The 14,819-nt window shown below is 47.1% G+C and overlaps 2 protein-coding genes across 3 annotated transcripts; both read left to right on the top strand.

The window, feature by feature from the left end:
- Positions 1 to 899: 899 nt before the first annotated feature.
- Positions 900 to 8,720, top strand: coch (coagulation factor C homolog, cochlin (Limulus polyphemus)). Of its 2 annotated transcripts, none has more exons than XM_026330290.1 (15): positions 900 to 1,039; positions 1,657 to 1,722; positions 1,830 to 1,874; positions 3,268 to 3,424; positions 4,362 to 4,495; positions 4,764 to 4,835; positions 4,968 to 5,024; positions 5,332 to 5,479; positions 5,678 to 5,781; positions 5,987 to 6,213; positions 6,318 to 6,432; positions 6,628 to 6,771; positions 6,855 to 7,011; positions 7,261 to 7,355; positions 7,865 to 8,720. In XM_026330290.1, the coding sequence occupies exons 2-15, from the start codon at positions 1,689 to 1,691 to the stop codon at positions 8,035 to 8,037; spliced, it is 1,662 nt and encodes a 553-aa protein (XP_026186075.1). In that variant the 5' UTR covers positions 900 to 1,039; positions 1,657 to 1,688; the 3' UTR covers positions 8,038 to 8,720. The 2 variants fall into 2 exon arrangements, with proteins under 2 accessions (XP_026186075.1, XP_026186164.1); XM_026330379.1 differs by having other exon boundaries at positions 909 to 1,035.
- A 1,801-nt stretch (positions 8,721 to 10,521) lies between these two features.
- On the top strand, positions 10,522 to 14,736 carry drc2 (dynein regulatory complex subunit 2). The gene is made up of 9 exons (XM_026330628.1): positions 10,522 to 10,591; positions 10,873 to 11,104; positions 11,606 to 11,773; positions 12,142 to 12,311; positions 12,598 to 12,748; positions 12,848 to 13,021; positions 13,135 to 13,353; positions 13,461 to 13,595; positions 14,008 to 14,736. The coding sequence occupies exons 2-9, from the start codon at positions 10,961 to 10,963 to the stop codon at positions 14,299 to 14,301; spliced, it is 1,455 nt and encodes a 484-aa protein (XP_026186413.1). The 5' UTR covers positions 10,522 to 10,591; positions 10,873 to 10,960; the 3' UTR covers positions 14,302 to 14,736.
- Positions 14,737 to 14,819: the final 83 nt, after the last annotated feature.

Below are 14,819 nucleotides of genomic sequence, written 5' to 3' on the forward strand. Positions count from 1 at the left end.
CTGGTTCCAAACTGGTGTTTCATATCTGTCAGTGTCTGTGTGTGTCGCTCCGGTCACATTCCTCCCTGTGACGTTTTTCTGCAGCCTTTTCATTTCACCAGCTGCATGCTGGGAGCTGGCCGAGCTGAATTCCTGGCGGCTGCTGTGCCTGTGCACCTGTACGCAGGTACATTGCTCTCTGTGAGGGCCGGGGTCACCGAGCCTCCGCAACCCCCAGACAGAACGAGGTCTCCATCTCCTCAAATATCAGCCGGAACTAAAACGTCACGTTTGTTGTGTCGGTGCTGAGTCAAACAGCTGCAACCACAGACTGCAGATAAAGATGGACGACATCTCCACTTCCTGTCACTGTGCAAATACTGCAACCAGCCACCAGGGGGGCGATGGACTACAGTGGCCATCTTTGTTTACAGCCTGTGGTTTTCTGTGTTTGACGCCGCACTCTGAACTGATCTCCTGCATGTTTTTTCTTTGTTCAAAAACCAGCTCCAGAGACTGGTCCCTGCTGTGTCCAGCTTCTCTCTGCTCTCAGCAGGTTCTGGAGCTAATTTCTGGAGAAAGACGGGTTCCCCATTGTTGGTGAGGAAGAACCATGTGAGCCAGGTCAGTGGTGTGGCTCCCTGCTGTGTTCTTAATAGTTTTTGGACAACAATGGAGGTCTACGGCCCAGACCCATAAGCTGAACGAGGTTCTGGATTCACACATTCATTTGTGCTGTCGGTCTCTGGATGGGATCTGGACTCACACTGTCAAAGATGAATTAATTTGATTGTAAAATCTTGAGCCTCATAGGAAACGAAGAGTTTTCAGTTCTCACTGTTCCTGCTGTTCCCCCTGAAGCCCCGCCCACCTCATCTCTAGGTGTGTGTGCGTGTGTGTGTGTGCATGTGTGTGTGAGAGCTTATTTAAAGGCCGCCTCTCTCTCGCTGGGCGATCGACACCGACTCAGTATCATCAGCTTACCGCCTGCTGCTGCTGCTTCCAGGGAACAAACAGTCTGAGCATTTCTCCTCTGAAGCGTGGACTGGAGAAACAGTCAGTAAGGCTGACTTTACTGATTTCTTTTTGCTCTGGCATGACTGGCTGTTTCAAATCCAAACAGGACAGAAAGTAAATTTACTGACTGTTTATTTTTTTATTTATGTACTGGCTGGTTCAATAACTGACCAATTAGTTTACTGACTGACCAGTATTGCGTTACCTGTTTACAGATTGTTTACTGGTTGTCTTGGTGTCATTAGTACTTTACTGGCTGTTTTGGAACAGTATGACCACATGTTCATTTACTGACTATTTTGTTGACTGATTTTTTTTTAAAACTTGTTTTAAAGAATCGTATTAAACAAGGTCTTTTGCTGGCTGGTTTACAGACTAGTTAACCTTCAGACTGATGATTTGCTGGCTGATTGATTTATTGACTTTAAGTGACTGTTTGTGGCTGGCTGGGTCATTGAGCTGCCTGTTTACTGGTCTACGTCTTTACCAGTTCACTGGATTTGCTGCCATTTACAGATCGAGTGACTTGTTTACTGACTGTATACTGATTTAACTTACTGCCTGGAATTCACAGTATAGTCATGTTTTATGTAAACAGACAGATGTATTGGCTCATTTTCTGACTGTTTCTGAACATATTTACTGACTGTTTTTCTGCAGTAAAGTGAGGTCAGCCTGGTTCAGGAACAGAAATGTCTTTGCTGACTGTCCCGCTGCCTCTGACAGGTACACTGTTCTGTTCGATCCTGATCGTTTACCGTCCTTGTTGACCGATTGTCAGTTTTCTGAACCGTGTCCCTGATGAGAAACGTGATCTTGTTCTTCCTCTGCAGCTGTTTTCTTCCTGATCTCCTCAGCGTCTCTTTCAGAACCGACCGGTGAGTCTTTTTCTTGTCACAGAAAATGTGAAGGTCAAACTGCAGTTTGAAATTAGAGCTTGTGGTTTATTAAAGCTGCTCTGCCTCATGTCTCCTCGGCCTCTAGAGGATCCAATGAGTCCAAACTAACTCCCACCATAAGCCCCTCCTCCCCGCTCTTTGCCCCTCCCATCCCGTCCTGTTTCCTGAAGCTACATCGTGAACTAGGGATGCCTGGTTGGGACAAAGTGTCCAGTCCAAAGCTAGCGTTAGCTGACTGAGGAGTAAATGTGTCAGTCCAGCAGACGCTCTGGTTCCTGCTAATGTGACCCAAAGCACTAACGTTACCCAAAGATCCACTTCCTCCCAAATTCACATCAGACTCATTCAGTCCAAAGGTCCAATCAGGACCATGCTAGGTGGCTAATGCTACCAAAACCAACAGGTTAGCTTTAGATGCTAACACATCTAGAAGGAAGAAGGCCTCATGTGGATCCAATGTGAGTCCTTTGGCTGCTTTGAACTCTCTCCATGTGAAAAAGCCAAAGCCATGTTAACCCTGGTTGTTGGTCTTTCTTTGTCCCACTCTCTCTGGGCTAAAGAACGCCGCCTCTTGGCTCTGGCAGCCACTGGTTCCCACTTTGAGCTGCAGAGACTCCTCCATGGCTGCTGTTGGAAACCACTACTGGCTTCTTCTGACCTTGGCCAGGTGGCAGGGGGGGCTCATTGACGGAGCGGACTTTGCCAACACAGGGTAGAGGAGCTGAACTAACAACAGAAGGGCTGTAGGTAGCAGAGAGTCCTGGGGGGGTAGTATAGCTGAGAGACACCAGGGCCTGGATCTGGGCACCTGCACTAACACTTGTGGGTGTAAAAATGCACAGTCTGTCCTGAAGGTGGCGCTGCAGGATGAGTCAATGTGATGTTGCTGTGACAGTGAGAGGAAAATATGTTTCCTTCTTCCTGGCGTCGTTGCCTCTTCGTCATTGTGATTAATTATTTCAGTGTTTTCCACAGCAGCCCCTCGGTGTAACTCTAACCCTCCCTGTTATTGATCCTCTCTTCTGTGTTCATGTTGATCCTGAATCATATAAATGTCAGACTTAAAGCAACCACCCGCCTGTTTTCTCTAATGGAGGAAACAGATGAAAAGCTCCTTTTATCCTCTGTCAGTCTTTTTTTATTCTGACTGCGTTTCAGTGAATTACTGAGCCTCATGGATCCTGTTGTGTAACAGGAAACACTTTTCATGCTGCAGTTTTTCAGTCATTTTTAAAGACCTGTGTGTGATGTTATAAATTACAGGTGCTAAAACCAGGTGACGAGCACATTTTGAATGTGAAGTCTAGCTCTCCTGGTTCTGCACCTGTTTGTTCTGTGTGTTGACCTGTTCCTGCTCTTGCTGTCGGATCAGTTCCTGTTCCTGTGACCTGTGCGACTCGTGGAGTTGACCTGGTGCAGGACGGCGTGGTGGTGTTATGTCCTCCTGACTGCTCTCACTGGACCGGGTCAGTGTTTGGGACGGGGGTCTACGCCTCCATCTCGTCCGTCTGTGGAGCTGCTGTGCACAGGTACGGTCGGACCGGTCTCTGTCTGTGCTCCGTCTTTTACTTTGGGTCAGATTTCATGTTTAAGCAGGAACGAAGCAGCTGGTCTGAGTCAGTGCGTCAGAAATGAGGATAAACCTCCAACAACTGATCTGGTCTGATAATCTCTGATCTGATGTGTGTCCACACCACGTGACAGGTGCTGCAGTGAGGCCACGATAATCAGAACAAGTCTCTTCTCTTTGTTTTTAGGTGTTTTGAACGTTTATAGCTGAAAGACAAAAGGTTGAAACAGGTTGAAGCAGTTTTTATGTTTGTGAAACACATGAATCATCACGTGTGTGTGGAGCGATGAGGAGGCTGGGACCTTCCTCACATCGACACATGAAACTAACACTTCAGCTGCAGCTCCTTTAATCACATCCCGTCTTATTTCGCTCAGTCTCAGAAACCAGTTTGAAAAGGTCTTGAAGTTTGGGTTAAAGGCCGTGGGAAGGTTGTTGATGTCTCTCCAGCAGACGGAGCTGGGTGGAGGTTCACCCACACATGGACCCGGGTTCTGCTACCGGCAGCAGATGTGACATAATGAAGCAGCGTGAGTCCTGCTGTTTGCTGGACCTCAACAAACCACCACGAAGGAATGTGCAGGAATGAAGGATTAAGCTCTGCACCCTGGACGACCTCCTTCCTCTGCGCAGGGGCCCCGAGAGGAAATGCTGTGGATGACTCCAGCTCTGCTCCCTCAGATCCTGCGGTTCTGCTTTTATTTATATTTCTCACTTCCTGTTGTCCGGCTGCTTTTACACTTTGCTATAGTGAGCGAGCAGGAGGAAGAATAAATGCAGATGCCTCAGTGCAGTCAGCCTGCTGGGGGAGGAAGTGATGAATGTATAATAGTAATAATTATTATTAATGTTATTCATTGCATTGGTTTGAAGTGACTGAGCTTTCTGATCTACAGCGGCGTCCTGGGGCCGACCGGGGGCCACGTCAGGGTCCACAAGCTGCAGGGACGACACAACTACATGAGCTCCTACGCCCACGGCCTCCAGTCACAGCCGCTCCACAGCTGGACCGCCTCCTTTAAACTGACCAGTAGGCGGAGCAATCAGTTGTTGATTGATTAGTTGATTATTGTCGTCACAGTGAAAGAGCCTGAGTCTAAAATAACGAATAAATAAAATATAAATTATAAAATCAATATAATTATTTTGATGATTTAAATCACTTAACTAACACCCACTCCCCCTCCTGTGTGTGTGTGTGTGTGTGTGTGTGTGTGTGTGTGTGTGTGTGTGTGTGTGTGTGTGTGTGTGTGTGTGTGTGTGTGTGTGTGTGTGTGTGTGTGTGTGAGTGTGACCAGAACCTGTGAACATCCCATTAGAACTGACCAGTGAAACCAGTACAACAGCTCTGCCTGCAGCTGCACAGTCAGGTACCTGATCTCAGCCTGTACTGGTCTCTGGTCTCGACTGTCGGCGTCAGCTGTTTGATTTATACTGAAGATCTGAAGCTTCACCTCAGCTCAGTGTGTGTGTGTGTGTGTGTGTGTGTGTGTGTGTTACAGCAAAGAAACCAGTGAAGAAGCCCTCAGTGAAGAAAGCTCTGACAGGTGGAAACAAAGGTACAAATGTCACTAAATAAAAACAATCAGTGGTTTTAATTATATTTGTATGACTCTATTTTATTTGACTAGACTCTTATTGTATTTACTTTGTAAACACCTTCATGGTTTTTAGTTTTCTTCTGTTTATGTTGTTTATTGGGTTAAACCCTGATTTAAAAGCCTGATCATGGTCGGGAGCTGCAGATTAGACTCAGCACAACACACAGAGCAGACGGGAACATTGAAACTACTGATCTGAAGCTGAAGTTGTTTGTTTGTTTCTTTGTTTGTTTCTTTGTTTGTTTGTTTGTTTGTTTTTGTGCAGACTGTCAGATGGACATCGCCGTGGTCATCGACAGCAGCAGCAACATCGGGCAGCGGAGGTTCAACCTGCAGAAGAACTTTGTCACCAAACTGGCCGCCATGTTGAGGGTCGGACCCACGGGACCACATGTCGGCCTGATCCAGGCCAGGTCTCTCACACACACACACAGACACACACAGACACACAGACATTAGCTAGCAGATCAGCAGGGATCAATAACGTTTGATGATTAGATTATTTTGTTTGGCTCTGACAGATATTAGAGTAAACTGAGCTGACACAGTGTGTGTGTGTGTGTGTGCGTGTGTGCGTGTGTGTGTGTGCGTGCGTCTGTGTGTGTGTGTAGTGACTCTCCCAGGACCGAGTTCCTCCTGACCAACTACACTCAGCCTAAGGAGCTGCTGTTTGCCATCAGGGAAGTGGCGTACCTGGGCGGAGACACCAACACAGGTAACACGTGCACACTTTCTCCCAGACACGTGCACGGAGCTGACCTGAAGTGTCACCCACCTCCTCGTTAGCTTCTGTTCCGTTCAGGTGACAGCTCACCTGCTCGTCCTGTTGGTCTGAAAACAGCCCAGATATAGTGTCGACCATCAGGCCGAGTTTCTGTCCCTCAGCTGATGTTTCAGCTCGTATTTCCTGCTGCCCTCAGGTAAGGCCATCATGCACACAGCAGAGACCTTCTTCACGCAGGAGAACGGGGGCAGGCGGGGCCACCCGCGGGTGATGATGGTGCTGGTCGACGGCTGGCCTTCGGACGACCTGGAGCAGGCGGCCATGTTGGCCCGAGAGTCAGGCATCAACGTCTTCCTGGTGTCTGTGGCCAAACCGGCGCCAGAGGAGCTCGCCACGGTGCGAGACAAGGACTTCATGAAGAAGGTTTGACATTTACAGTCTGTTGGCTTTATTTCTGATGGGACGTCTGTCCAGTGGTTGTACCTGGGGTTTCCATGACAACAGAGCACATCCTCCTCTCTCTGCAGGCGGTGTGCAAGGACAACGGCTTCTTCAGTTACCTGATCCCCACCTGGTTCAGCACCACCAAACACGTCAAACCTCTCGCTCAGAGACTGTGTTCTCTGGACAGCCTGCTCTGCAGTAAGTCGGTTTATTAGGAACCCCTGTGTCAGACCCAGTCGGTTTATTAGGAACCCCTGTGTCAGACCCAGTCGGTTTATTAGGAACCCCTGTGTCAGACCCAGTCGGTTTATTAGGAACCCCTGAATCAGACCCAGTCGGTTTATTAGGGTCCCCTGAGTCATGCTAACGTGTAAAATGAATGTGTGTTTTTAGGTAGAACCTGCTACAACTCAGTCAATATCGGCTTCCTCATCGATGGGTCATCCAGCATCGGCGAGGGAAACTTCCAGCTGCAACTGGACTTCCTGGCAGGAATCGCCAGAAACTTCGACATCTCAGACGTGGGCGCTCGCATCGGTCAGCTTCACAGGACGGAAACAGTTAATCCACTGATTTATTGATGAGCTGATTTACTGACTGGTTGTGTGCTGGTGGTGCAGGTGCGGTGCAGTTCACCTACGAACAGAGGCTGGAGTTCGGCCTGTTTGACCACTCCAACAAAGAGGACGCCATCGCCGCTCTGCGGAGGGTCCCCTACATGAGCGGAGGAACGGCCACGGGAGCAGCCATTAGCTACACCACACAGAACCTGTTCAGGTGACCCCACACCTGAGAGGTCCGCTGATGCTGTGCTTTTCTTTTTTCTCAATAAATCCCTTAAACAGTAACTGCACATAGTGCTTCCTCAAATGTCAAACAAATGTGGATCGGTCCGCCACTGAAAGTAGTCCCAGCAACGCTCCTGTCTGAGCAGCTGGTTTGAGCTTTTTTAAAAAGCAGCAGCTTCACTCAGGAGGAAAATGTCAGGGTACGACCTTAAACTAAATTTGTCGCGTTCTTCACCAGGAGAACAGCACGAGGGCGCAACTTCCTGATTGTGGTGACAGACGGCCAATCGTACGACAACGTGAGAGGCCCAGCACTGGCTGCACAGCAACAAGGTATCCTGATCACCAACCTTCAAATCTGTTTCAGGATCAGTTTTCAGCCTCATTATTTCAGTCCAGCTACAGCGAAGTTATGTTTTTTTTATGTCACATCACATTTTAGAGGATGTTCTTGTAAGTCCGTTATATTTTTCTTGTTAAGCCGCATGAACTCAGATGTTCTTCCCAGTCTGGTACCTGCAGGTAACCAGAGCCAGGCTGTGCGGTCTCTCAGGTCTCAGGCTTTGTGGTCTCTCAGGTCTCAGGCTTTGTGGTCTCTCAGGTCTCAGGCTTTGTGGTCTCTCAGGTCTCAGGCTTTGTGGTCTCTCAGGTCTCAGGCTTTGCGGTCTCTCAGGTCTCTACCCCCCATGACTCTCTGTTGTTATTCCAGCTTCTATGCTGTTGTCGTTAAAGGACAGTGTGCAGGAGTTTAGTCTTTGGTTCTTTAAGGTACTTTAATTCGTGGGAGAATATTTTGGTATCACCATATAAGTCACCTGTTCCTCCTGTCCACCAATCAACAGGTATCATCATTTATGCGGTGGGTGTGGCCTGGGCACCCCTGGAAGACCTCAAGGCGATGTCATCCGAGCCAAAGGAAAGCCACACCTTCTTTACCAGAGAGTTTACCGGCCTCGCCGAGTTCATCCCGCCGCTGGTCCGGGGCATCTGCCGGGACTTCACCGAGAACAACTGAGGATGCATGAGGATACATGTCAGTCCCCTGAGCTCACATACACGCAGCCTCCCCGCTTTGAAGGTTCAAATTATTGGTCATAAGTAAGACAGAAGACAGGTTTTACTTCTGTACTTCTGTGTAAGTTACCTAGTCCCCCAGCTTAAGCCCCAGACAGCCTCTAAAGAAGGAACACCAGACTCGTCACAGCGCCCTCACTCTGAAGGTGGAGTAACAGGTCCTCTGTAAAACTGAACTACATGTTGGTGAGGGACCTCACAAATATAGAAGTACTCACATGCAGTGTATTACCTGGTCTCTAACCTTAAAACCAAATCTTAGTCCTGCAGCAGTTTAACTGAGGAAATGTCCCCATTTTCCAAAATGCCTTTGTTTTTTAATGCAAAAGTCCTCACAAAGATAGAAGCTCAACACAGCACAGACACACACACTGTATATAAACACACACACCATAAAAACTATTTTTCTGTTTAACAAAAGAGACATTAAGAAATCACCATTAAATATTGATCAGAAACCAGAATCATTCAGGCTGTTCAAAGGAACCAGCTTCTGATTCACTGAGTCCAGATCCCATCCAGAGACTGGCAGCACCAATGAATGTGTGTGAATCCAGAACCTGGTTCAGCTTATGGGTCTGAGCCGTAGACCTCCATTGTTGTCCAAAAACTATTAAAAACCCAGCAGGGAGCCACACCGCTGACCTGGCTCACATGGTTCTTCCTCACCAACAATGGGAGGCCCGTCTGTTTCCAAAAACCAGCTCCAGAACCTGAGAACGGCCGTCACTGTTTACAGGCTCTGAAGGACCAGAGAGTCCACTGGGCTCTGGTGTTATCTGTAGCGCTAACAGAGCAGCGATCACACATGTTCAGCGGCTGTAAAAAGTGATTTTTATTATTTCATTTTATTTCATTTCACTTTGTTTCACGATTCTCCTGAGACAAAAAACTTAAACCGGACCAGGGAGGTTTTCTTGGCCTTGAGAAAACTGACCTGTAGTAGAAGTCAAAGTAAACCTGCTGACTCTAGAACAGTCATGTGACACCAGGTGTTTTTTAGCTTTAACAAACGTATTAAAGACGTGTGAAATAAACAAAAACACACAGACGACTCTCAGATCATCTCTTTCTGTTTGTATATCATTTTAAAATATGTTTAATCATGAAAAACCGAATCAAATGACTGTTAACACAAACACAGTATATCTGCTCTGCCTTTGTCACTTCAGCTGTAATTATTGCCAGACCTGCTCTGTCCTCTGTGTTTGTTATGAGGAAACAGCCTGACAGGGACAAGTATCAGTAACTATTTCTGCTCGGACATGAATGAAAAGCACGAACACTTAAATATTTCTTTTTCCAGGGGAAACCAAGCAGTGAAATATGGTGGAGTTGTGTAGTTACGTTAGAACAAGATGATACGGCTCATTGAATGAAGGAATGTAGCACCGACACAAACAAAACAAACCCTGTTTAACTGGTAAAGTCCAAACTGTACCCACGTCCAGAGGCAGCCGCTTGAATTTACTCCATGGTGTTTGGATTCTGGAGCAGGATGTGAGGGCGTATTTCTGCTAATCTTTAAACAACAGCCTCTGGACTGAAACCAGATTCAGTCTAAACACTGATGGATGGTTTGGATATGCAGACATATGGAAAGGAAAAGAGTCAAAACGCCCAAATTAGCAGTATAGTCCTTTAAACCCGGTCCTGCATCCAGGTGTCAGGTTGTCAGATCAGGATTGGATTTGGGATTAAGTAATAATTCTGTCCTTGTCTGTATTTATTACCTGTTTCCTAATAAAGAGCAGTTATTTTTACAGCGTGTCCTTTGACCTGTGTTCATCCAACTGAAGCTCAAACCATCAGAGCTGTGGCGCCATCTGGTGCCCATATCTTCTGATTTTATAAAGTGCACATGAATGCAGCATGGCACACGGTTAGTACTCCTTATTATTACTGGAAAACCTTAAGTTTATAATATGGACATTTCCTTTTACGCCTGCAGACTGTAGTCAGCCAATCAGAGCCCAGTATTCTGACACCAGGAGCCACGTGACTAATTAACCTGCGTGTGTTAGTAAATAAACAAAAACAATAATGTTAGTAAATGACAGGTTCAGTGTTGGATTTTTAATTAATGTGCAAATATTTCACCTATTCTGGGTCATTGAGTGGAAAACAACGTTATGACAAATTTTAATTTAAAGTGACGGAATAAATAAAGTAAAAAGTGCAATATCTGACATGTGCAGTAACGACGGAAGTATAAAAATACGGAGGAATTCAAGTACAAATACCTCAAACTGTACTTATACACGAATCTAATCAAATGTGTTTGTTCATTTTGATGTACATTATGATTATTATTATTATTATACATTTAATGTCATTTTATTTGTTTATTTTTTACTAATAGTTAAATAAACAGTTGTCTCGTACCGGACATGGCGGATCGTCGCTATGGCTGTTGCTATGGAGACAGAGCACAAACACACAACTGGTGCAGCCTGAAAAACGGTCCGACGTAACTGAGGTTATTTTTCTCGAAGGTAAGATCAAGTAGAAAAAGTCAGCGGTGCGTTAAATGTCGTTAAATGTTTCAGGTGAAGTTTCTTATCCAGCTTTATCAGGGGTCCGTGTAACAGCGTGTACAGCTGACACGGGTCTGGGGCCACTTATTGATCAACCCTTTGATCAGGAAATAAGAGGCTGGTGCTTGGAGGCAACAGCTATTTGGTTTATTTTACTGACCTGCTGCATGTACTAAAACCTTCCTGCATGACCTGATCTTTCTTTTACTGGACTTTCTCTCTGACCTTTATTTGACCAGGAAAACCTCAATGAGATTAAAAGTCTCAAGGCTCAAGACGTTTCAGACAAACAGCTTTAGTCCAAGTAACAGGTAGGGAGGAGGGATCATGCCGAAGAAAGCGAAGAAAGGTGGAGGAGGTAAAGGCGGGGGAAAGACGGAGGAGGAGAGACTTGTGTACCTGCAGCAGAGAGCTCAGGCCGAGGAGGAGATGGCCAAGAAGAAAGAGGAGATCCTCACTCTGTTCCTGAAGGTGACACTTTGTTTTCAGATTCATCAGATTATTTGAGGCTAAAACGCTACAACAAACCTTCCTGTAATGATTTATGGGCTGAGATGATTAGACGTTATTTTAATCAAGACCCTGAAGCTTTTTGTTCCTTCTTGCTAATGTCAAATAATAAACTGAATATTAACGTGTTGACTTGAGATTCAGAAACATTAGAAACATTAGAAACAACAGATGTTAGTGCTGTTACAACAGGATCAGTTACGATAAATTGGTACGTAAATGTTCTGTGATGTGTTTGTGTTCTGCAGATTTCAGATTAAGACTTTAGACCAACTGGTCTTTTATATATACATTTCACAAACAGTTCATCTACCCACTAAACTATTCCAGAAGCTTCTGTGGACGTTAAGATTCAATTTTCCATCAGACTCAACCTGAGCACAAAATCAACACGTTGGACGTAGTGGTTCTCACTTTTCAGCAGCAGCTCTGACAATGTCCTGTTTTCTCTCTTGGACTCAGGACAAGTTGCAGAAGGAGCAGAAAAACACTGCGTTGAACCAGCTGAAGCTGAACGAAGGCTGGAGGACGATTCTCCGTCAGACTCGAGCCGCCGAGCTGCGTAAAGACATCTCTGTCGTCAGTCAGACGTTCGAGAGGCAGCTGGACGGCCTGTGCAGCGTCGTCAAGGTGAAGTGATGCTGCAGACGTGGATGGTTTCACTGAGCAGGCACTCAGCAGCACAGGGAGACACAAAGGAAACAGACACAAAATGACTAGACCACAACACAATAGCCCCATTAAATGTCCACAGAGCAAAGTAAAAGGCCTGTAGGTGAAACTAATGCAGCATTAGATGCATCATGAACCAGCCACAGACGATGTTTTGTGTCTCCTTCAGTCTGGGGGCCTCATTGTTATGTTGGCAGGTGGGGGCCGTACACGTTTCTGTGCTTAGAGACCCTTTGTCCATAATCTGTCCATTGCTGCAGGAGACTCAGCCTGTCCCTCATCCTGTTTTGTTGTCTCTCTGTTGTCACTCCCTGTTTTCGGGGCAGACCCTGGAGGGTGACCTGCAGGAGGCGGAGCGGCAGTCGGCTCAGGTGCGACGTGTCCACCTGCAGCACCTGGAGCGTCTGTGGGCTCAGCAGGAGAAACGACTGAAGTTTCTGCTGCAGCAGTGGGAGAACGGCCTCCAGCACCTGAGCTCCAGGTTCAGCTGTGAGAGGTCAGTGTGAGGAGCCACAGCGCCCCCTGGGACTGCAGTGTTCATTACAGAGCTGCAACGGTTCACAGGCTGAGAAAAAGACCAAGAGACACAAAATGACCACAAAGACACAAAGTAACTTCTGACAGATGCAGAGATGCTACAAACACACTATCCACAATTTATCCATAGGACGGGGGGGGGGGGTGGCCTTTTGGGTTCAGGTTTAGATATTGATATTATTGATCAATACGAAGAAGGGGTCCTCAGGGTCCGGGTCTGTGTTTTGACAATCTGTGTTTTCCAGGCAACAGATGTTGGCCCGATCCCAGCAGCTCCGAGCCGATCTGGACGACTCCATGTTCTCTGTGGCCCAGCAGCAGGAAGTACTGATGACAGAAATCAGCAGACTGTACAATAAAAGCATCAGGCTGTACCAGAGCGCTCATGAAGACAGGGTATCCTTCCTAGCAGTTCTCTTTGGGTCAGAGATTATAGATGTGCTAAGTGTCTGAGGTCGGTCCTGGTTCAGTTTTTTGTCCTGTCTCTGTGGACAGAGGGCCATGCTGGTACTGAAGAGCAAAGAAAAGCTGAAAGCGAAGACCCTTCAAAAAAACGAGGCTCAGCAGATCTGCCATCAAAGCACCAAAGACCTGGACACACTGGTCGGCAAAAACCAAAACAACATGCGAATTGAAGACAAAACAGTGAAGGGCATTAATGAGATGCAGGTCAGTGCAGAGATGGAATTAAAGCAAAGGTTCAGTCCCTCATCTGTTCATATGCTGTGCCCACAGATTCATCGGACTCAGTTTGTTTCAATCTGGCTTCCTTTCTCTCTCAGGACTACATCGTGAAGACGAGGGCAAAGATGAACTCCAGTAAGATTGAAAACAAGGCGGTGGAACAAGATATGACAGCTGCCAAAAACCAGGTGAGGGAAAAGACTCAGCAGCTTCGTCATCGGTTGACTCAGGAGGAGGCGGCGGCGAGGAAACGGCTGACCGAACTCACCATCCAAAGCGACAGCGCCTCTAAGAAACTGCAGGCCACCATCAGCAAGGTGAAGCTTCTCGTACCCCTTGGTCCACTGTCTGTTTGGTTCATTTCTGATCCTGATCTGATTCCTCCTCACTGTGGTCTCACTGTGTCCCTCCTGTGCTGTTTCAGGGGGAGAGGGTTTTACGTGTCGCAGAAATGTGCCAAAAGCTGGAGAGTGAGCATGAAAACATCTTCACATCATCATCAACTCAAGATAATCCAAGACAGGAAGGATCTGCGGCTGAGACGGAGCAACCAGAACAAGTAGGTTGTGATTCTGGGCCTCAGTTCTTCCTTTTGTAGGTGACACTGGTGACCTGTCCAGGGTGTACCCCTGCCTTTCACCCAAAGAGAGCTGGGATAGGCTCCAGCAGATCCCTTAGACCCTGTACAGATGAGGGATGGATGGACCAACAGGTTAGCTTTAGATGCTAACGCATCCAAAAGGAAGAAGGCCCCATGTGGATCCAATGTGAGTCCTTTGGCTGCTTTGAACTCTCTCCATGTGAAAAAGCCAAAGCCATGTTAACTCTGGTTGTTGGTCTTTCTTTGTCCCACTCTCTCTGGGCTAAAGAACGCCGCCTCTTGGCTCTGGCAGCCACTGGTTCCCACTTTGAGCTGCAGAGACTCCTCCATGGTGAAACCGTCCCACAGTGACCTCTGTCTCTATCTGCAGGAGACACCAGAGTTCCCAGAGCTGCAGCCGTTGATGTGGCGCCTAAACGTTGCTCTTCTGCACCGAGGAGCTCTGAAGAAACACAGAGCGGATCTGAGCCAAGAGAACCAGCAGCTGAGGCTGCTGCTGCGTCAGCACCTGGACGCCATGACGGTCAGCGACGCCCACCTGGACGCACGCCACGCTCTGCTCTCAGTGTACCAGGCCCCGATCAGGACCACAGCAGTCCCACCAGACACCGAGAGACGGCACACGGTTATCGAGGCTGTTCACGTCGTCAAACACTCCCTGTAACAGGCAGTTCAACATTAAAGTCTGATTCTAGAATAGAAATAGTCATGTTTTATTGTGAAACATTTTAACTCAAGGGCCACTTCCTTTTTTCTGGAGCTTTCAACCACTTCCTAGAGCTGTGTACTGGGACTCACTCAGATCTCTCTATAGTTGTCAGTTGATCAAACAGCCTCATTTGGTATTTCAGGTGATCCTGCAGCTGTCGGGGGTCGTGGACAGATTCTGAGACAAAGGGCCCTGAACACAGGCAGGTAAAAGGCCACCCAGACCCCCAGACCGAAGGAGACACAAGTCAGTTCATTCTTGTGTCTTTGCAGCTCTGTTCTGTCTTTTTGTCATTTCCTGTTTATGTCTCCATGTGAGGGTTTCATTGACAGTCACCTGAAAGGTCCATGGACCAGTGCAGACCAGTCATGTAGTTCTGCAACAAACTGGGAAAACCACCATCTTTACTCTGAGAAATAAATGAAGTAAAGTAGTTTTCATTTTTTTCCTTTTGTTATTTCCATGGAAAATAT

Source organism: Mastacembelus armatus, chromosome 22 (assembly GCF_900324485.2).
Source record: "Mastacembelus armatus chromosome 22, fMasArm1.2, whole genome shotgun sequence".
Lineage (NCBI taxonomy): Eukaryota > Metazoa > Chordata > Actinopteri > Synbranchiformes > Mastacembelidae > Mastacembelus > Mastacembelus armatus.

Excerpts from the sequence above, each read along its gene's own strand:
- drc2 (XM_026330628.1), top strand. The coding sequence starts at position 10,961 with ATGCCGAAGAAAGCGAAGAAAGGTGGAGGAGGTAAAGGCGGGGGAAAG. Across the intron at positions 11,774-12,141 it reads GCCTGTGCAGCGTCGTCAAG|ACCCTGGAGGGTGACCTGCA; the intron begins GTGAAGTGATGC and ends TTTTCGGGGCAG. Across the intron at positions 12,312-12,597 it reads TCCAGGTTCAGCTGTGAGAG|GCAACAGATGTTGGCCCGAT; the intron begins GTCAGTGTGAGG and ends TGTGTTTTCCAG.
- coch (XM_026330290.1), top strand. The coding sequence starts at position 1,689 with ATGTCTTTGCTGACTGTCCCGCTGCCTCTGACAG. Across the intron at positions 5,782-5,986 it reads GGGCGGAGACACCAACACAG|GTAAGGCCATCATGCACACA; the intron begins GTAACACGTGCA and ends TGCTGCCCTCAG. Across the intron at positions 6,433-6,627 it reads TCTGGACAGCCTGCTCTGCA|GTAGAACCTGCTACAACTCA; the intron begins GTAAGTCGGTTT and ends GTGTGTTTTTAG.